Source organism: Chrysochloris asiatica, unplaced genomic scaffold (assembly GCF_000296735.1).
Source record: "Chrysochloris asiatica unplaced genomic scaffold, ChrAsi1.0 scaffold00100, whole genome shotgun sequence".
In the NCBI taxonomy this organism is placed as follows: domain Eukaryota; kingdom Metazoa; phylum Chordata; class Mammalia; order Afrosoricida; family Chrysochloridae; genus Chrysochloris; species Chrysochloris asiatica.
Window position 1 is genome coordinate 1,508,297 of NW_006408618.1, and position 22,440 is coordinate 1,530,736.

Sequence of the window (22,440 nt, forward strand, 5' to 3'; positions counted from 1 at the left end):
CTGCTTGGTCGGGTATTCTGTGTTGTTGTTGGCGGAGCTCTTTGCTATACGTCCACCTGATCCGCCATCTTGTTTGTTCCCTCCCATTATTTTTTATTATGATCTCTTGCACATAAATATTTCTTTTGAAAGTTAAGAACTTAACACGTATAACTGCTTCATCTTATATCCTGAGGATTTTATGTTAAAATAATTCTACAGTCTTTTCTATGTGTATGTGTGGTAGTACAACATACATTGGAAAGAATTTGGTAGAGAACGTTTCTGTTGACCAGAGTACCATTGTTTTTATTTTGATATATTCATTTTGATCTTTCCTTTGCATTCATTTACTAATTCTATAAAAAATTATTTCATTTTTTACTTCTTAAATCTTGATAATGTTACTGTATTTTAAGCACACCATTAATATAAAAGTACTTAGTATTTTTTTCCCAAAGGAGATATTTATTCGTTCCATAATTTTTTTTTAGTACTCACTATATGCTTTGTGTTGTTGTAGCAAAGTGCCATCAAGTCAGTTCCGACTTATAGGGACACTGTACAGGGTTTTCAAGGAGCAGCTGGAGGGTTTGAACCTCCGATCTTGCGGTTAGTCCAGTGCTTATCCTGCAGCACCAGGATTACAGATGTAGGATACCATTATTCAGTTAACTAGTCTCTGTCATGGATCATTAAGAGTTTTTTCCAAGGTGTTTCTTCTCTCACACCACACTCAGTTTTTGAAATCAGTTCTCAAGACCTTTTTGAGAAATCCAGCCCTTTCGTGCCACTAGCCATCCTCAACATCACTTCTTGTTTTCTAAGCTGCAATTTTTTCCATCTGCCAAATATAGACCTGTTGAGTTCTGATAAATAAAGTGTATTTTATTTTAAATATAAGAGCTCATTATTTTGGGGATTCCATTAAGTACTATAGTAAACAAGAATAATTAGTACTAGATTTCTTTTTAAATGGGAGTAGCTATACAAGGCCTGCCAAATGCAAATATGATGGTGAAAGTTTGTTATCTACTTCTTTTTCTATTAGCACTTGCATTTCTACTCTTAAGTATGTGAAGAATCATATTGCCTTTTCCCAAGACACAGTCTCTTAGCTGTTTTCTGTTTTAAAACGTCCAGTTTACTTGTAAGCCCTCAGACACCAAGAAATGTCCTGCTCCTCTTTTAGTGTCTCTTTATACTCCCTGTTAGTAATGACCCACTCTCAGCTTTGATATGTTGTGGTTAAGTGCCACTGACTTGGTTCTGACCCATAGTGACCCTGCATAGAGTTTCCAAGTACCAGCTGGTGAGCTTGAAATACTAGCCTTGTGGTTCAAACCAACTTTGCAGACCAGTGCATTAACACAGTGCCACACCAGGACTGCTTTAGCCATTTTATTTCAAGGTCTTCCTTCTCAGTAAAGAGAAGCTGGAAGAGTTTAGTTGGTGGGGGAAGCATTTATTTAACTCATGGGACCTACATGTCATATTTAAAGTATGTTAAGTTGGTATGTTTGCCTGAAGGGGGAAGAAAAAAATACAGAGAATATATTTTGAAGATGTAATGGAACCTTCTCCTTATGTGGTTTATGTTTATTAAAAAAAAAGAATGTTTTGTTTTATATTTTGTAGATATCCCATAAATAAATGGATTAAGCTGGGTACGTTCCATGGTAGAGATGAGAGGAATGTCCAGAGTTTCCCTTTAGATGAACAGATGTATGCAAAATATGTGAAGGTAAAATTTACACATATGGGAAAATGTTCTGTAATGACCGCATTTCTGTCCTTCAGCTCTTTAGAAATCAGATTAAGAGGAAATGTACTAGTATTTTTCATTTAGAAAATAGTTCTTACTTGCATATATTGTTTTATAAGACAAATGTTAATAAGTTCCTTTTCAGTCATTGGAAACCCAGCCCAATTTTTGTTGTTATTTTTGGCTCTTAAGAAATTCTGAGTTGTGAGTCTCAATTTTGTTTTTGTTTGTGAGTCTTTATATAAGATGCCAGTGTGTCTTTTTCTAATTTGAAACCTAGTTAATAAATAATCGCTAAAATCTTTAAAGCAGGTCTGAATGTGATTTTTTGGGTAGATTCAGTTTTAATATTAAATTATTTGGCATTATTATCGTTGGGCTTTTGTCCTTTATACATATGCTGCTGCAACTGCATGCCATCCAAAGGGTTTCCAAAGCTGTAAATCTTTGTGGGAACAGAAAGCCACATCTTTCTCTTGTGGAGTGGCTGACCTTGCAGCTAGCAGCCCAACGAGTAACCCACTATGCTACTGGGGTTCCTTTCTACATATTGTTGTTATTGTTAAGTGCTGTCAAGTCGATTCTGATGTATTGTCAGGTGAAATATTCTGTGTCCAAATAACAGTTTGAAATAAAATAATTATGTAAATGTAAACATTTATATTCCATATTCCTTTGTTTCCTCTATCAATGAATCACTTGGAATTACAGCTCTTGAATTGGATTTAGACAAAATAGAAAAAGTTCTACTCTTCTCCCTTCTTTTTTTAAAAAATATTAGCAACTCTTTATCTTCTTTCTCTGAAGTGTAAGAACTCATAGCCATCTGTCTTCTGGGATTTTACTTTCTGTCTTTTTAAAGCATGTATTAAACTGGCATTTATAAATAGATAAACTTGTAGTATTCCCAGTCTAAGTATAAAAATGTTAAGTTTATTTTTATAATACATTTGGTATTCTCAGTTAATGATTCAACAGTGTTCAGAAAAATGAAGTTATAGTTTCAGTTTTTGAGTACTCAAAATTATTTAATGAACTTTTATAAAGTAGTTTCTATAGTATGAGAAAAAATATTAAAAATTATTTGCCAGGTGAGGATCTGTTGATTAATGTGCTGGAGTGCAAAGTCACTTTGATCCACAAGTTTGGTAGTTCAAGCTCCTCGGGCACCCTATACAGGGTCACTGTGGGTCATTCTCAATGGCACTTAACAAACAGTTGTATTTAATTTTATAATTAAGATAGGTCACATACTACTGAAGAATTCTGGTAATTGTTTCTATATCATCTTCTTTGTTAATTATGAAAGAATGTTTTATCAGTGGCATACAAAATGCCTTGTTAAAAACTCTCTACATTAGTCCTTTTATGCTGTGAAGTTATAGAGCATTGTGGATTTGATTGGTGTTTGTACATTTGAGTCTAAAAAAAAAATATTTACTTCTGATTATCATAGAATTAAATATAATATCCTTTCACTTAGATTTTTCTTATCTACAAAGAACTAAAACCAATCTACAAACTTTTTAATGTGTTACGTTTTAAGTAGATTGATATGGTATATGTCATTCAATTTTGCAGATTAAACTTGAACTAACATTTTGTTAAGTGCCATCAAGTCAGTTCTGACTCATTAGGGACCCTGTATAGGGTTTCTGAGTACCTGATAGGTTTGAACCACTGACCTTGTGGCTCAAACCGATCTTACAGTCCAGTGCCACATGAGGGATACCACCATTAAAAATTCATGCTATCCCTGAAACAATTTGTATACAAAATTGTACAAGTATAAATGTTTCATCTTATGCTAGTTAATTTTTAATCAATACATATCCACTGAGGTAGTCACTACCCATAGCAACCCTGTATAGGGTTTCTGAGTAGCAGCTGGTGAGCTTGAATTGCCAACCTTGTGATTCAAACTGACTTTGCAGTCCAGCGCATTAACCTGCAGTGCCACACCAGGACTCTAAATTCATATATTGTTAATTGCATTAGTGTCTGTTCCAACTCATATCAACCCTATAAATTCAAAGTCAAGAGTAATATATATATATATTATATATGATACGGCACAGTTTATTTCTAGGTGCTGTTAATTGGTTTTAGAATGCATTTATATTTGTCAGATACCTGAAATATTAAAAATGAATTAGAGGTTATTTAACTTAATAGCTTTAATACTCCCACGTCCACTCCCCCCACAAAACAAAACAGAAAACAACTCATTGTCACTGAGTTGATTCTGGCTTATAGTGACTTTATAGGAGTCTTGATGTGGCACTGTAGGATAAGCACTTGACCACAAAATCGGTTTCAACTGCAAGGTCAGTGGTTCAGACTCACCAGCCACTCCTCAGAAACCCTGGATGGGGTTGCTATGAGTCAGAATTGACTTGGCAGTCCTTAACAACAACATAGGACAGCATAGAAGTAGGGTTTCCTTATAGCAGCAGACTGCCACATCTTTCTCCTGAAGTGAGGCTGGAGGGTTCAAATTTTACCAACTATTCAGTTTGCAATTTCATACCACTGTATCACCAGGGCTCCTTCAATAGCTTAAAAGCTAATTTAATTTATTTTAGTACAGTTATTTAGATCTCACCTAATGATAAGGAGCTCGGGTAGCATAATGGTTACGAGTCGGGCTTCTAACCTCAAGGTCAGCAGTTTGAAACTACCAGCCATTTCTGCGGGAGAAAGATGAGGCTTTCTGCTCCCGTAAAGATTTACAGCCTCGGAAACCCTATAGAGGGTCGCTGTTCAGTTGGAACTGACTCCAAAGCACACCAACAGCAGCCAACAACCAATTGTAATGATACACATTTAAGTCTCTGCTTTGTTTTCTCAGACTTAAGAATACTACAATGTTATCTATCACAGTGCATTGCTTTCTGTACTTTAATTGTACAGTATAATTTAAAAATATTTAAAATTGCTTATGGCATGTATCCAAACTTATGAACTGATTTTCTTTTCCTTTCTCTTGCTTCAGATGTTCATCAAGTACATAAAGGTTAGCAACCTTCTCTTTTGCAATATTGAGTAACAAGGCATGACTTATTAATGCATGGCAAGAGAGCAAAACTTTATAAGTATTGCTTCTGGGGAAATGAGGACTCTAGTTTTAGAAGTGTTACAAAATCTGATGTGTAGTCTGAATAATCTCAGGTATAGTATTCTGTTGGCTTTCTATTTCATGTGTTTTTATTCTTTAGGTGGAATTTATATCACATTTTGGATCAGAACATTTTTGTCCATTAAGCCTTATAAGGTAATAAATAACAAAACAATATTTACTTAATGGTTTGAAAAATGTATATGTAAAAGTCCATACTTAAGAAATAATTTTGATTATTATTTAATTGAATACCACAGGAATAAAGCTGTAAAACCATTTTTGATCTTGAATGTGTTTTACAGAAATGTCTAAATTTCTTGTTAAGAAAAAATGGCCTTCATTTGTATGTGTTTAGTTGCTATTTTGCTAAGAAAATAAAATACAGAAATATTTTAGACTGATATAAAAACATGATCATTATATTTTTAAATACATTAAAGATTTATTTTATATTTTAATAGAAGTACTAGATAACTGTATTATAAAGAGCAGTCATTAATTTGGAGTCTAAAAACTAATGTTTTCAAAACATAAGCCAAGTCCTTGTTTTTTATCATCTCATTCAAAAAGGTGAATTCTGTTTTGATTCTAAAATCTTTAATTAAATTATTGTTAATAGGGTATTTGGTACTAGCATGGTGGAGGAATATGAAGAGATTGCCGATTCCCAGTATCAGTCAGAACGTCAAGAACTATTTGATGAAGATTATGGTAAGTATGTCTTTTTGCTTTTAAAAATAGTTCTAATAGTAATGGGTTAGTAGATATCATTAAAAAAGTCAGAGTGATCTCTGTACTGTAATTTATTGTTTTTAATCCTAATATTATTTTTTTTTCTTAAACCTGTCTTTTAATATGATTGTTTACTTTGTAAATTAAGTTGTATTCCAAATTTTTCAATCAGTTATTTGTAACTGGGAAACCCGTTTGTGTAATCATAATGTGTAACATCAGCATTATACGTTATGATTGTATCCTCTTGCCAGGCTTAAAAGCCTTTTAAACTTGTAAAAGTAATTGAAGTAGTAAAATTGAGTCTAAACACCAACCTTTCGCCAAACGTCAAGTTACCATCCCTTGATTTTCCCGGAACTGAAGAACAAGTTTATTGAGGATTGAGCCTTTGAGAAAATTCTGAGCCTGAGATGGTAGGGAATGAGTTTATGACACTCCATGTTAGCTTTATCAGTTCTTTATTTGAAGAAGTCTTAGTTTGATTTTGACTAATCTAAATTTTCCCTACCTAGTTTTCCCATCCGTGTAAAGACATTTGCTCTAGGGGTTGGTAAAATATAATGAAAGGTTAAAAGTTTGGTGAGCAGCAGAATTATTTTCTTTGGTTTACATCTTTTTTGTTAATTGGCTTCTGAATCTCATTTTTTTTGTTGAGTATGTTTTAAATGTGTAATTAATTTAAAAGCCAGCTGACTTTTATGACAGGATATAATTGGAGCTTCTAAAATGATATTAGTGGAGGTAACTCTTAACATAATTACTTTTGTTTTCTCTTTAAACAGATTATCCACTGGATTATAATACTGGGGAGGATAAATCCTCAAAAAATCTTCTGGGTTCTGCTACAAGTGAGTGTTTTATGGTTTTTCTATAATTGCTTTTGGGTAGCCTACTATTAAAGTGTTTTTCTAAGCATTTTCATTGTGACATACATGGACATTTTTATGTACACTTTAGGAGGTTTTCATATCCAATGTTGAATTTTTAGTTGGAATCAGATTTTGAAAAGAATTTCTATGGAAATAACATAGGAAGAGAGGACAGAGAAAGAGGAGAGGAAAAACAAAAGTGTAGTAAAAGAGGGTTTTCTATTCTAATTAAGTGCACTCATTTTTTTGAGGCAAAATCTGCCTTACATAGAAAAGGATTGTAATTTACTTGAGGAAAGAATTATTAAAGACATCCTCGAAATTAACTTGATTGTAATAGTTTGGTGTTTAGACCACATGGGTAGGAGGAGCACCTGGGTCATGTGGTACTCATATGTTGTATAGGAGAGAAATTTGAATGATAGTTTCAAGGATAGTATACATCAGTGAAATCTTAGCAAATGAGGATTGATTTGTTAATTAAAGGTTATGGTTACTTCCTTATTTAATTACAAAATACAAAGACTTCCCCTATCCATAATAATAATGAATCATAATGGTAGTAGGGAGTCCTGGTGTGGTGCCATAGGATAAGCATTGCAGTTCAGATTCACCAGCTGCTCCTGTGAGTTAGAATCGACTTCACAGCACTTAAAACATAACAGTAATGTAGTCTTTAGAAACTAAAGCAATGACTAGCATACTTGTGCTTTAGTTATTTTAACTTAGTATGAAAAGTTAATGGTAATAGTGTAGGTAAAGACCTATCTATGTTCCTTGGAAAGACCCTTTCCAACTGGCACTTTACTTGTACTCTTAAGAGTGTGTATTGTTAAGTGCTGTCTAGTCAGTTTTGACTCATAATGACCCTGTATAGGATTTCTGAGGAGCAGCTGAGTGGGTTTGAACCACCAACCTTGCTGTTAACAGTCCAGTGCTTATCCTACAGTGCCACAACAGGACACCTAAGAGTGTGTATAGGTATCTTAATGTGTTTACATTGTTTTCTTTACATTGAGGAGCAATCCATATTGAGTGCTGTAGCCTTTGTAGGTTTCTTTAAAAAAAAAGTCTTATGTGATGAATTCCTGTTGTTGTTAACTGCTGTTCTGACTTGTGGTCCTTCATACAACAGAATGAAATGTTGTTAGTCCTTTGCCAGCTTCACTATCGTTGGTATGCTCAGGTCCATTGTTGCAGCTATTGTTACTTTGCGCGCCATCCAATTTAGGGGTGCACTGGACAATGGTCTGTTTTGATCCATACAGTTTTCATGGGCTAATGTTTAGAAGTAGGTTTCCAGACTTTTCTTCTTAATCTTTATTAACGTAGAAGGTATGCTGAAACGTGCACACCATGGGCGATCCTGCTGGTGTTTAAAATAGTGGTGGCATAACTTCCAGAAGTATAACAGCATTCAGCCACCACATTACAACAAGCGGAGCAGCACGTGGTGGGATCAACTCCTAGACACTTTTGTATTTCATTGGAGGATATCTCTCTGTTCATAATGACTTCTGACTAATACTATTTTAATTATTTAAACACAGAATGCTCTTTAGAGCCTACTTTTAGGATCTTTGTACTTGGAGGATATGTTTCTTGGTGATATGTCTTTAACCTTCACTTTTTATGGCTTGTGAGAAGAACAGGTCATTTGCATCTCATTGTTCTGGGTATCAAAAGAATTTGTACAGTGAGACAAGTTGGGTGAAGAGTGTCAGCTGAGAGTGAGCATGGACAATTGGGTTTAAAAAGATCTCTTCAAAGTTTCAGAGTGAGAGGCTGTGGGGGCTGAGTGGTGCCCATAAGACTTTGCTGTCATGAAACTGTGCACATGACCTAATACTGTTGCCTTCTTTGCCTGTGATCCTTTTTTTGTATTCTCGGGAGACTCTAGGACTGCCTTTGCCCTAGCTCTACCTCCAAGGTGAAAGATCTTTAAAAAAGAAGAAATAATAGAGTGGAATCAGGCCCAAGAACTGGTCTCTCAGATTAGGACATCAAAAGATTCACTATGTTCATCACCACTTTCTAAATTATGTTAAGATTTACCTACTTTAAACCTAATTAATTTTTTCTTACTTACAGTATTTATATATTCTCTCCAAATAGAGTTCTGTGATATTAACTTTACTAGAAACTGTTTTCCTTTTTTTGCTACTGAGCTATAGGAAGTATATGTCACAGACATGGTCAGAACATACTCTTCACAAGGATGTTCTCTCTCAAAAGAGGAAAATATAAAGCAGGCTGTTTGTCAGTGTTCTTTGAATTTAACAAAATTTTGTCTTGTAGGTAGATGGGATAAGAAGTAGAAGTTTGCCAAATTTTGTTTTGTTAATTGAATGACCCCTGAAATGATATTATAGTTGCTAGCATTAAAATTTAGGTGGCATAGTGGTTAAGGTGTCAAATGCTTATTGAAACGTAGAGCTTCGAGTCCACCCTAATAACCATGGCTTCTTCTTTGCTAATACCACTTTGCCAGGTTAAAGGACAAGGTTGACCTGTAACCCTAGACATTTAAAAATGCCATGTAACAAGCTTTTGTATATAACAAAAATAGTATATTAGCTATAAAAGAGCTCTGGTGGCACAAAGGTTAAGCACTGGGCTGATAACCATCAGGTTGACAGTTTAAACCCACCATTGGCTCCCTAGGAGAAAAGACCTAGTGATCTGTTCCCATAAAAAAATCCAATAGGGCAGTTCTACTGTGTCCAGTATGGTCACTGAATCTGAATGAACTACGGCAACTACTAGCTATAACCTTTACAAGAGTCTAAAAACTCCTACTTGTTTCTCCTAAAACATGTAGTACAACTCCATGCTCAGAACTTGGCTTGTTCCCAGCCTTCTTAATGTGCTAGTTTTCCTCCCTCAGATCCTTTCCTACTTTTACATTTGTCTTCCACTGAAAGTACGATGTGTAAACCCTATGGATCTCTCTCATGAAGAGACAAAGATGTAATAAATACCTATGTAACTCCGATAGATCTTAGTATTTTAGAATGAGAAATACCTAATGCTGAAGAATTAAGTTCTAGTGAAATTTCAGATATTAAACTGGAATGGTATTTCTCATATAGTAATGAATGCGCTATGTAGTGATATCACATTATTGGAAGGAGGAAGCCACCTTGTTCCACACACCAGCTTAATATGGAGTTCTGATCTGTCTGTGGTTCTTATGCATATTTGACTATTTAGGGAGATATGTACCCCTTTTACTAGTCTTCCAAATATGAGTAGAAGATTACAACTTTTAATCATTCCCATGCCCATCCTCACACAGTAATTTACAGACGAATGTGTATCCTTTATAACCTATAAAAATTACTATTTTGACCATATTTTGTAAAACTTTTTGTAGTGAATTGGGTGAAGGTTTACAGACAAGATCATCTCATTCAGCAAACTATACATTTTGTTTCATCTCAATGATTACAATCCCCTCCCTGCAACAACATTTATCTTACTTCTTCTCTGTGGCTCTGCATTTACATCTTATATTTCACAAATGAACAAGGCAAAAATATTTGATGTCCACTTACAAGACAAAAAGATACATATTCATTTAAATGTCCTAAGGACACATTCTGCCAGCCAGTCTCCTGTTCACAGGCACACAGTGTCCACTGTCACTGTTTTTCTAAGTAGGGATCTCATGCTCCACTTTCTTGATAGTCCTGGGATCATCTGTTTCCTTGTAGTTACACATCTTTTACAATTACAGTTGTGACAATCATAATTAATCCTAACAGTTATTCACAATTTAGTCATAAAATCCTACCACTGGTGTTCCCAATCCCCTTTCACCAGATCCATCTGGGAATATTCAGTGGGAATTGTACCTCACTCCCTTATTCTGAAACTAAGCATACCCATGAAAGCTTGTAAGCCAAGCACTTCATGCTTTTATACCTCCCCCTTATTTTTGATAGCCCATGTCTTAAATTTCCATCCCAATCAACCCAGTATGCTGAGGAAGCAAGGCTGTTCCTTGATATGAATAATACTTTCATTCCTGTTAGAATTTTGATGTAGTGCATTCATTGGCAAAAGCCTAGTTCATCAGATTGTAGCAATGTGTATTTATTTGTTCACAGGCTCAAACATCTTTATCTTCCTCTGTTCATGTTCTGGTCAACTAGCCATTCAAGCAGGTCAAATTGGTACTAGCTCCAAGTTTGGGAGTTCACACGTACCTCCCTGTACTTTAGACCAGCTGGCTGGTTCACTCTCAGCACTACCCCTCCACCCCCAGGGGTAAGGTCAGTGCCCATGGGTTCAGGAGTTCACACATCTTCCTGAACTTCAGACCAACCAACCTTTTTTCTTCTCGTTCTTATGCAAGGTCATTGGGTGCCAATGGAACATAGCCCATGTCTTCACTACTCCATTTCCCCCACTTCCACTCACAAGTAGACACAGTTGGTCAGCAGCAAAAGCACTATAGTAGTCACAGGTTTCCTTTGAGTTTTAGTCCTGGAGAGCTGGCTTTTTTACCTTGATGCCTCCCATAGCAAACAGTTTGCTTGATATTCAAACAATAAAACAGTTTGCTTTTTTTCTGCAGTTGACCAATGATTTTTTACAAGTCATGTAAGAAATGATTATGTGTAATGTCACTTTGGCATTAAACATACCACCAGTAAGAAGGACTCCTGGTGTGGCACTGAAGGATAACACTGGACTTAAGAACCACAAGGTCGGGAGTTTAAACCCACCAGTTGCTCCTCGGGAATCCTGCGCAAGGTCGCTATGAGTCTTAATTGACTGGACAACAGTTATTAACAACCCCCGCCAGTAAGAAAGGAGTTCTGGTAGCTTATTGAGTTATGTGATAGGCTGCTAGCCACATGATCAGCAGTTCAATCTACCAGCCATTTCATGGGGAAAAAGATGAGGCTTTCTGCTCTTGTAATAATTTTTCACCTCCAAAATCCTACACAGGGGTTGCTATGAGTCAGAATCGACTCAACAGCACAAAGCAACAACCACTACCACCACCCCTATGTATTAAGGAGCCCTGGTGTTACAGTGGTTAAAGTAATTTACTGTAAACCAAATAGGCAACAGTTTCAACCCACTGCTCTATAGGAGAAATGTATGGCAGTCCTACTCTGTCCTTATAGGATCACTGTGAGTCTCCTTGGCAGTAGGTTTTGGGTTGTTGTTTTATTTGTTTGTTTACCTCTGATAATTACTGGTAAGGAAAAACTTGTTTTATGTCTTTGAACCTTTTTAAAGAAAAAAAGCCTTTTCTATAAAGTACGAATTTTGGGCATACCATTTTTTCCTGTTCTAGTGTAGGCTATATGATGGATTTGACTTGAATTTTGTATTATGCTAATGATAATGTATTAGTAAACGATTTGGGGAAGCTTTATTTAAAAAAAAAAAAAAAGTATATTTAAATTTAAAATGCCTTCTGACCATAAAAATTCTGATTTATGCTTAACACTTTGTGGCTGAAATTTATTTGTATCCTACATTGGATTAAGATTGTTGTTGTTGGAGTAAGGTAGAAAGGTGAAAAAAAGGACAATTTTTTTTTTAAATGTGAAAAACCATTAGGTTTTTTTCTTGACCATCTAATATAAATTTATATGAGGATATTTAGGTGTTTTTTTTTTTTCCTGATTGAATTTTGTTTTAGATGCCATTCTAAATATGGTGAATATTGCTGCTAATATTCTGGGAGCAAAAACTGAAGACCTGACAGAAGGTACCAAATCATGTTATGGGTCTTTAAATAATTGATACTCCAGGGGTCTTTTTAGTGAGGAAAATCATTCATAAGCCCCAAGCATTTTGATTTTTCATTTAAAAATAAAGGCCCCAAAGGAACTTACCTGTCTTCTATTAGTCATTGTTTATTTGAATTGCGGAAGTTCCTTTTTTGCAAAAAGGATAGTGTTTATAAGAAACTCATGGATTTATTTTTAACTCTTTTCCTGCTGAAGAAATTTATTTTCTTATCTCTTCACTGAGGTTTTGATACCGTAATAGTATTTCAGTACATTTTCTAGTAAGGAAAAATAGTCTTGCCATATTAGTTCCAAATTTATATCCAAGTCATTCTCTTTCATCGTGTTTCAGGTATCCAGAAGGCATATAAATCGTGTAAGGTCACAGAAAATTCATAGTTTGTCTGACCTGTTTTAATTATCTGAGAAGTTAAGACAGCATATACAGTCTTTGTAGTTATATACTTCAATATTTTGTTTTCCCTAAAAGAACTTAATTTAAAATAAAGGCTGTATTAGCAAAGATATTTGACTATTTTCTTCTTCTTTGAGAAGCTTACATTACTTCTTTTATTAAAATATTCTCATGGTACAGCTTTATAAAACTGAACTCAACATGGACATTTTTCTTAAAATAGGAAATAAAAGTTTATCTGAGAATGCCACCGACACAGCTGCACCTAAAATGCCTGAATCAACTCCTGTTTCAACTTCTGTTCCATCACCTGAGTAAGTTTTATTGTGATGTAAAATATAGCTCTATTAAAATGGAGATCTAAATATACAAGTACATATACAAGTACAAAAAAAGCTGTATATGATTTGCTTGTGAAGTGATTTTGTCTAGAAAGCTCTGAATTATAAGGTAGACATTCTATTATTCAATCATAAGGCCACTTGGTAACATCATTGAGTTGCATAACATATTACTGGCATAAGAGATATATAATAGGCATCTAAATTTGTGTTACTATCGACTCTATTCCAGATCAAACATTTATTGTTTTAATATTATGTATCACTATTATTATTCACCACAGTGAGTCTTTTCTTTATTGCAAATAATTGACTTGGCTGTGCAGACATAGGATTAAGGAGATGTTTTAAAGCCTGTTACTAAGTTTAAGGTTAAAAGCATTTATTAACTTTCTCTGGTATAACTAGAATGGTGTCAATTTATGTGTTTGACGCACAGAAAATTCTTCCAGTGTTACATTTTTAAAATAGAGTTATCTAGGTCTTTCCCGGATTTTAATTGGAGTACTTGCGTGGGTATTTATGTATATAGGTAATGGATAAAAAGCTAAAGCACTAGACCACAAGGTTGGTGTGAAACACATGGTGAGTGGTTCAAACTCACCAGCTGATCCTTGGAAACCCTATACAGGGTCTCTGAGTCAAAACTTACTCAATGGCACTTAACAACAACTTATCTATAACAGATTAAGTAATGATGTGGATAATTGGGTATAGTTATAGATTTAATTTAAATGGTATTCAATATTGTTCATTCAGTATACCCACTCTAAAACTCAGAAAGCCCTTTAAATTTAGAAGAACTCTACTTAAGAGATTCACTTATTTGAAAATTAGACAGTTCAAGGCAGTGTTAATCCTGAAAGTGGCTGAAGATCTCTTTTGGGTGATTAGAAAAAAACAGAGCATGTGTTATGATACTCAAGAAATCTTAGTACAGTTTTAGTGTTTCTAATTATGTGCAACTGTGATTGCTAAACTTCAATTAGCACATGGTATTTCTGATTTTCCAAAACTAGATGAAATTAATTACATTTATGATATTCAGTGCTGTCAAGTCAGTTCTGACTCATAGCGACTTGTATAGGGTTTCCAAGGAGCAGCTGGTGATGTTTGTGGACATGTACTATATGTCTACATATAATCAATCCATGAAGGAAATGGAAGGAATCTATAATAGGGTGTCAAGTTCAAGTTAGTGTGAAACTCTGACTTATTTTACTTTTCCTAGGTTTGAGGGTCTATTTTTTTCCCCAAGTACAGTTCTGATTAAGATGTCTATGATATCCCCCTCTCATCCTTCAGATGTTGTTACTTTTTATTGTCATAATGTATTCTGTAGGTAAGAGAAGTACCACCTAATAATGTAAGAAATGATAGCACATTCACACACATATTCCTTCAGATGTTTTACTCTTGTTCAATTACTATTTCACTGTCAACAAAACAAGTCTCACATTTAGGTTTTATGTTGTACCTTTCATCATTGTTAATATGTTAGTTTCTGATTAAAGACATTTCCTGGTATTCTTAGTAATTTTTCATAGTAAGAAGATTTGTGTCCAAAGTATTTTTTTGGAGTTAATATTTTTCAAATAGCAACTTTGTGTTATAAGGCTGCACCTAGAAATTAATTATCTTCATCTTGAAAGGAACTATTGGTGTTATAATATAAACACTCTTCCCATTCTTGCTACAGAGCCCAAAGATGGGATTGAATTGGTGTGAGTATTAGTTATAAGCCAAGAATCTGTTTTAAGTGGTTTAACATTTGTGTTTAGAAAATTAGCTTAGAAGATATCAAGATTTTCTTGGTAAGGGGATATGTTTCTTCTCCCTGAAATGAATAATCTAGTGCATGTGCGCATGTGCATATGCTTTATGTTCTGTTGGAGTTTATATTTGAGAAATCTAGTTGTCGTGTGATTGTACCATAGCCAACCACAAAGTACACTCAAAATTCTTTTGAGTCTTGGATTCTAGATCTAGTGCTGAGGCTCAAAGATCTTGGCCAACTAAAATTCTGATCTGTAAAGAGATGGTGAGGGCTGCTCAGATTTGATGAATGTTTGGTCGAGGAAAACATAATATACATTCAGTGATTGGATATTTTCACGTGGGTACAAACCATTTTCAAACAGATTGAAGAAAACTGCAGGTCTCACTCAATAAATAGGGTGGTTCAAAGCCAGTGACTGGTCACTTGATAAATGGTCTCTATTACCATTCTGTATCATTATTTGTATTTATAATAAAAATGTTTTAAAGAGTGAAATGTCATCCAAAAAGTATTTGAGTTTTGTGTGTACTCCAGCTCTCCTTTTACCTTATGTGTTACGTATTTACTTTCCTTAAACATAATTTTAACTTTAGACTGATGTATTTCTAGGTTTGTAACCACTGAAGTACATATACATGAAACCGAGGTATTAACACCAGATACACCAAAGGAGAGTCCTATTGTACAACTAGTTCAAGAGGAAGACGAGGAGGCAAGTCCATCGACAGTTACTCTTCTGGACACTGGTGAACAGGAAGATGAATCTTCAACCTGGTTTGAGTCAGAGACACAAATATTTTGCACAGAATTGACCACAATTTGTTGCATTTCTAGTTTTTCAGAATACATCTATAAATGGTGTTCAATAAGAGTTGCCCTTTATCGGCAACTTGGCAAAACTGCTGTGAGAAAAGAGAAAGATTATCTTGTGTCACTTCAACTACCATTAGTACTTCCCGCAGAAGCAATAGATGGTTCAGTATTGCAACCTCCGCGTGGAGAATTGGATAGTAAGGGTATGGAAAGGGAAGCTGAAACTGTTGTTGTTCCAGATGACTTAAGTAGTATGCATGAAAGTGATTTGATTAATCACACTGTTGATGCAATTGAACTTGAACTGAGCCATCCTCAAACTGTTTCTCAGTCTCTTCTCTTGGATTTTACTCCAGAAATCAAGACATTATCTAAAGTAGAAGCAACGGAGTCTGTTAAACATGAAACAGGTCATACAGCATCACAAGTCATTTCCCAAGAGAGTTCTGTCGAGGTTGATAATGAAACAGAAAAAAAGTCTGAGAGTTCTGGTTCTATAGAGAAGCCACCTGTGATTTATGAAACAAGTAAAGTTAATGAAGTGACAGATAATATTGTTAAAGAAGACATAAACTCCATGCAAATCATCACAAAACCATCTGAAACAACAGTGCCACCTGTTAACCCAGGCATTGTGCCAGATACTGAAGATGGGGAAGCCAAAATGACCATAGCTGACACACCAAAGCAAATTTTGACTTCTGTTATGGATTCGTCTACATTACATGAGGTAAAAGAGGAAGACCAATCCTCAGAGGAGGCTCTTCTGTCTATTCCTGGATCGGGTGGATTACAAAGGACAGCTACAGATTTTTATGCTGAATTGCAAAATTCCACAGATCTAGGATATGCTAATGGAAATCTTGTACATGGATCAAACCAAAAGGAGTCAGTATTTATGAGACTTAATAATCGCATTAAAGCCTTAGAAGTTAACATGTCTCTCAGTGGTCGCTATCTGGAGGAGCTTAGCCAAAGGTAACCTTTATTATGAATTGGCACTATGCACTTTGCACAGTGAGTTAAGTTCATGACTATAGATGGAGAGGATTAAATTATATCATGATATAATGGAAAATACAGTTTTAGCTAGAGAGAACAAGAAAGTTACAATGAATGACTTAAAAATTGTTATTACAAGTTTGAATTGTCTCTACTTGCTTTCTCTTTTCTTCAGTTGTTTAACTTTGTACCATTGTATTATTTTTCAGAAGTTTCATGAGAAAAATTGTATATCAACCTTACAGCCCTAAGTAAAATTGGCCAGATTCAGTGACTAGTTTAGATAAGTGAAGACTAGATTGAATGAAACAGTTGTTTGTGCAGCATTTGCACTCAAGTTCCAGTTTTGACAGTGTGTGCTCTGGACTCATAAGGAAGAGGCAGTACTAGTGTGTTTATGCATGGTTAAAACCCCAGGCACAGTTCTCCATTTGTTAAAAGCACTTATTCTTACTCCATAGATGTCCTTAGAAGTTTTCCATCAACTATTTGCAACCACCTAAGCATCAAGTGTCTAGGGTTCTTAAAACAGCATATTTTACTGTAAATTGAAATGCTACTAATGAGATGTTACTGGAGTGGTCTTTGTAATTCAAAGGAAGTTTCTTCCTAATTCATGCATGCATGCACACTTCATATCTGTTCTTACCTTTGTGCTCACCTTTCATCCCAACTCCATGGGAATCACAGAAAACTTGAGAGAGCATTAAGGTGGGTTGAATTGATGTTGAGCAAGGAAAAACCTCAAGGGACTTCTTTACTATGCCTTTTCAAATTTTCCTGCGTCTCACAGGGCTCAGTAAGAGTCATTGTACCAGAAATAGATTTGTGGCTTATAGCCCCATCAGGAGCATCCTTCCAGTACTAAATGAAAAAAAGTATAAGAAATGAAAGCTAATTTAAATCAATTCATATTCCACAGGTACCGAAAACAAATGGAAGAAATGCAAAAGGCTTTTAATAAAACAATTGTAAAACTGCAGAATACTTCAAGAATAGCAGAGGAACAGGTTGGTTATATTCATGCCTTATTATTATTTTTTTTTTTTGTCTAAATGTCCATTAAATTTTTTTCAGGTAAGAAGGGCAGATAATGATGATTAAAACCTACTTTATGATGTCATGCTTAGAAAGTAATCTATTTTTTAAAATGAAATACTGATGGTGGTGATGATGTGCCATAAAGTGGGTTCCGAAGCAACCCTGTATAGGCTTTTCAAGAGTGTAAATTTTTACAGTAGCAGAACGCCTCATTTTTTTTCTGAGTGTCTGGTGGATTTAAACTGCTGACCTTGCTGTTAGCAGCCCAACTCATAAGCCACTGTGCTACCAGAGTTCTGTCCAGAATAATAGAAATATGATTTTTACCCACAAATAAATTCATTACATAGCAGGGCAAGTTATAAAATGTGATAGTATTATATAATATAGTAGAGGTTCTTTGGGAACTATGTGGGGAACTATGTGGGGAACTATGTGGGCAAGAATGTCTAATTCTGGCTTCTACTATAGAAAGTTTCTTCCCTGGAATATTCTATTATCAGATACCTTAATTTGTTCAGTACTCCATTTGTTTCAGAGAACCATTATCTACATTTTATTATAAGAAATATCAATGCTACTATGTCTGATTTTCTCTCGTGCTATCTAGAGACAATTGCTGTTTAAATCACAGCACATGGTAGAATCTGTGGATCTCTATAGACTGCCTCATCTTTCTCCCATGGATCACCTTGTGGGTTTGACCTGCCCAACATATAACTCATTGCTCTACCAGGCTTCTTTCACTTGTCCCATCACTACTTATTTGCTAGTTTATACTTAGCTCCTTGGAATCCTGGTGTGATAAGCACTGAACTGCTAACCAAAAGGTCAGCATTTCAAATACACCAGCTGTTCCTCAGAAACGATCAACTTTACGTAGGAACAGCAGCTTGGGTCTACTTCTTGGTTTTTATTATGTTCAGTTAGTTAGTCTTTTTGTCATCGTTTTGCACATAATAGCATTGCTTTTTGTCTTGATATTCTGCAAGTCAAGTTTCCTTTCTCACATGCGTTCTTTGTCTTCCCTAGAAGCCTTTTCACTGGTTTTTGTGCTATCCTATATTAATGTTAGAATGAGCATCATTGCTTCCCTAATACGTGATTGGGATTTTGCAGTAATCAATTATGGATTAACTGATACAGTAAAGATGTTTTTTTTAAATGTTTTGTTGTGAATTTTGTGATTGTGATTGTTTACATGGGAGAACATTAGCTTTTCATTCATCCTATTGTATATCGTTTCATTGTGATGGTTACAATCTCCTCCATGCATCGTCAGCCAACCAAAGGTTATACCCTGCAAGCCTGCCCCCCAGTCGTCAGCACACAGCTCCTCTCCCTCTCTGGATCTAGAGTCCTCAGCCACTCCATCTCTGCATGTGCTTGGCGTCACTGTTTCTCTGGGTAGGGTCCCATACACCGTTTTTCTCCTTTGATATCCCCAGGGACCTACGCTCCTGGAATGCAAAGTAAACCACTCCCCTCCTTTTGCTACAAAACATCTATCTTTACATTTCCAACCCTCACAGTCAGTCCTGATAACAATTATTCACTATTGTATCACAAGAGACCTATCCCCATCTCCTGTCATCAACCCCACCCAGACAGATTGGATACTACTCAGTGGAGATTCTACCTTCCCCTGTGCCCTCTGGATCTAGGCTCCCCCTTGAAAGCTTGTAAGCCAGTCACTTCTTGCCTTGTAGCCCTCCCTCCACCCCCCATTTTGGGTAGCCAATGTCTAAGTTGCACATCCTTGTCTACCCTGTGTATTGAGAGGATGGGAATGATCCTTGCTATAAAGATTTGTTCCCTCTTTTGAGCTACTGCATCCATAGGTGTATATCATGTTTATCAAATTGTATCAGATTACTCGTTTTTTCCTGTTCTTTATTCTTCCAGTTGAGTTCTAATCATACAGCCATTGAAGCCAGGTCAAGTGGGTATTATCTCCAAGTGTGGTGGTTCTTGTGCATATGCCCTCTTTTTTTTTCAGCTGGACGCTTCACTCTAGTCCTTGTGGCTATGTCACTGACTCTGGGCCTAAGAGTCCCCAGGTCTTGCCAAACTGCTGACCAACCAGGTCTTCACCCAGGTTCACAAGAGTCTATTAAATGTTGTAGGGCTTAGCTCACAGCTTCATTGTTGTTTTCCCTCACTTTCCCTTATCGGTGGCAAACATGGTTACCAATCAGAGCATATATTCTCTTGAGTCTTAGTCTTGGAAGGGTGTTTGCCCAGAGGGGACCCGACCCCTTGCCTTGATGTTTCCTGGGCGAGCACCTTGCTTGTTCTTGTAGTAGTCAGTCGGACTGCCTATTTTTCCTGTTGGTCTTTCAAGAAGTATCTTGTGTTCCTCTAGCCATTCCAGGCTGGTCTGCTTATCCTTTCAAGTGGAGATTGCCAACCACAGAAGATTCTTTATGGGGTTCAGGATTCACTTATGGTCTTATGCATTGCAGAGGCTCCACAGGAAGCTTCCTTCACTGGGCAAGTTATAGTTTCGGTATTCCAATCAGTCATAGATAGAAGATGGACTTATAAGCTTTTTATGGTGATGTTTCTGGCTATTCCTTTCTTTCCCCCTCAAGTGTCTATTTTACAATGGTATGCCGGGGAAACCAAGATTCAAAAGTCAGCCAAGCATCTTAACATTATTTCCCCCCTTTTACCCATTCAAACCATGTCTCAATCCCTGTATCCCAGAGCCCTCTTTTTCCAAGGTTGTGCATACATCATTAATTACTTCTTTCCCACTTAGTCCATGCAAACGTGTTCTTCCATTCTCCTCCCCCTTCTTGTGTATTGCCCCCTTCTCTAGCAGCCAAACTATCCTGTGTCTATTCCCTACCCTGTACTCCACCTTCCCCTCTGTCCCCTCACCCCACCCCCCACATCCTGGTAACCAGCAAAGAATTTCCCCCCCCCCCACCTTTGATTATGGGTTATTTTTCTTAGTCTTTTACAATAGTGGTCCTATGCAATATTTCTCCTTTTATGACTAATTTCACTCAACATAATGTCCTCAAACTGCATCCATGTTATGCAGTGGCTTACAGCTAGCTTCCTTGTTGTTCTACAAGGTAGCATAATACTCCATTGTGTGTATGTACCACAGTTTGTATATCCATTCTTCAATTGACGGTCACTTAGGCTGTCTCCATCTTTTTGCTATTGTAAATAGTGCTGCTATGAACATATCTACTCGTGTTAGGGCTCGTATTTCTTGTGGGTAAATACCAAGTAGAGGAATTGCTGGATCATAAGGTATTTCTATTTCCAACCTTCTGAGGAAGCGCCATGTTGCTTTCCAGAGTGGCTGGACCCTGTTGCAATCCCAAAAGCAATGCAGGAGCGTCCCAGGCTCTCCACATCCTCGCCACCATTTATTGTCTTCTACTTTTTATCTTTGCTGTTATTGCTGGTGTGAGATGATATCTCATTGTTTTGATTTGGAGTCTTGTTGTGGCGTTGTGGGCTAATGCGTCAGATTGTATAGTCGTTTGAACCGTAAGGTCGGTGGTTTAAGCTCACCAACTGCTCCTTGGAAACCCAATACAGGGTTGCTATGGGTCGGAACTGTCTCAACAGCACTTAACAATAGTGGCTTCTTGGATCAACTATCAACATCACGGAAGCTGCAGTCAAGAAATCAAACGGTGTATTTCATTAGGCAAATCTGCTGCACAAGACCTTTTTAAAGTGTCAAAGAGCAAAAATGTCAGCTTGAGGACTAAGGTGTGCCTGATCCAAGCCATGGATGGTATTTTCAATAACTTCATATATATGTGAAAGCTGGACATTGAATAAGGAATACTGTAGAAAAATTGATGCATTTGAGTTATAGTGTTGGAGGAGAACATTGAAAATGCCATGGGCTTCCGGGCTTCCAAAAGAACCAATAGATCCATTTTGGAAGAAGCGCAGCCAGAGTGCTCCTTGGAGGCCAAGATGGCAAAACTTCATCTCTCATACTTCGGACATATTGTCAGGAAGGATCAGTTGCAGGAGAAGGATATCATGTTTGGTTAGGTGGAGCATCACAGAAAAAGAGGAAGACTCCCAAATGAGATGGATTGGCCAAGTGGCATCATCAACGGACTCAAGTATGGCAACAGTTGTGAGGTTGGCCCAGGATTGGGCAGTGTTTCGTTCTGCATAAAGTCGCTATGAGTCGGTTTCAACTCGATGGCACCTGACAACAACTGCTAGTGAATGTGAAAATTTCTTCATATGTTTGTTAGCTGCCCGGATCTCCTCCTCGGTGAAGTGTGTGTTCAAGTCCTGTGCCCATTTTTTAATTGGGCTATTTGTCCTTTTCTTGTAGAGGTGGTATAGTTTCCTATATATTTTAGAAGTTAGTCCCTTGTTCGTTGTGTCATTGCAAATGATTTTTTCCCATTCTGTGGGTTCCCTTTTTACTCTTTTGGTGAAGTCTTTTGATGCACACAGGCTTTTAACTTTTAATGTGTCCCAATAATCTATTTTGCCTACTTTTGTTTGTGTACTTTTCAAAATGTTTGGTAGTGTGTGTATGCCCTGAATTAGAGCCATCACATTTGTCCCTATTTTTTCATTGATGTCCTTTCATAAATCTGGGATTCACATTTAGGTCTTTAATCCATGCTGAGTTGGTTTCTGTATGAGGTGTGAGATAAAGGTCTTGTTTCAGTCTTTTGCATATCGCTTTCTAGTTCTGCCAACACCATCTGTTGAAGAGACTACTCCATGTGCAATATATTTAGGCACTTTGTTGATATCAGTTGACTGTATGTGGATGGGTTAATTTCTGGGTTCTCACTTCTGTTCCATTGATATAT

The 22,440-nt window shown here is 36.3% G+C and overlaps 1 protein-coding gene across 3 annotated transcripts in view; it reads left to right on the forward strand.

Moving 5' to 3' along the window:
- The window catches only part of SUCO (SUN domain containing ossification factor), a 142,753-nt gene that overhangs the window by 105,820 nt on the left and 14,493 nt on the right, over positions 1-22,440 (forward strand). The window contains exons 10-18 of one of the 3 annotated variants that reach the window (XM_006867051.1): positions 1,618-1,723; positions 4,740-4,760; positions 4,963-5,018; positions 5,485-5,576; positions 6,383-6,448; positions 12,135-12,203; positions 12,864-12,954; positions 15,371-15,535; positions 17,499-17,586. In XM_006867051.1, the coding sequence (XP_006867113.1) occupies positions 1,618-1,723; positions 4,740-4,760; positions 4,963-5,018; positions 5,485-5,576; positions 6,383-6,448; positions 12,135-12,203; positions 12,864-12,954; positions 15,371-15,535; positions 17,499-17,586 (754 nt within the window). Of the gene's footprint in view, positions 1-1,617; positions 1,724-4,739; positions 4,761-4,962; positions 5,019-5,484; positions 5,577-6,382; positions 6,449-12,134; positions 12,204-12,863; positions 12,955-15,370; positions 16,553-17,498; positions 17,587-22,440 lie in introns of all 3 variants that reach the window. The other 2 variants (XM_006867049.1, XM_006867050.1) reach the window with 2 other exon arrangements.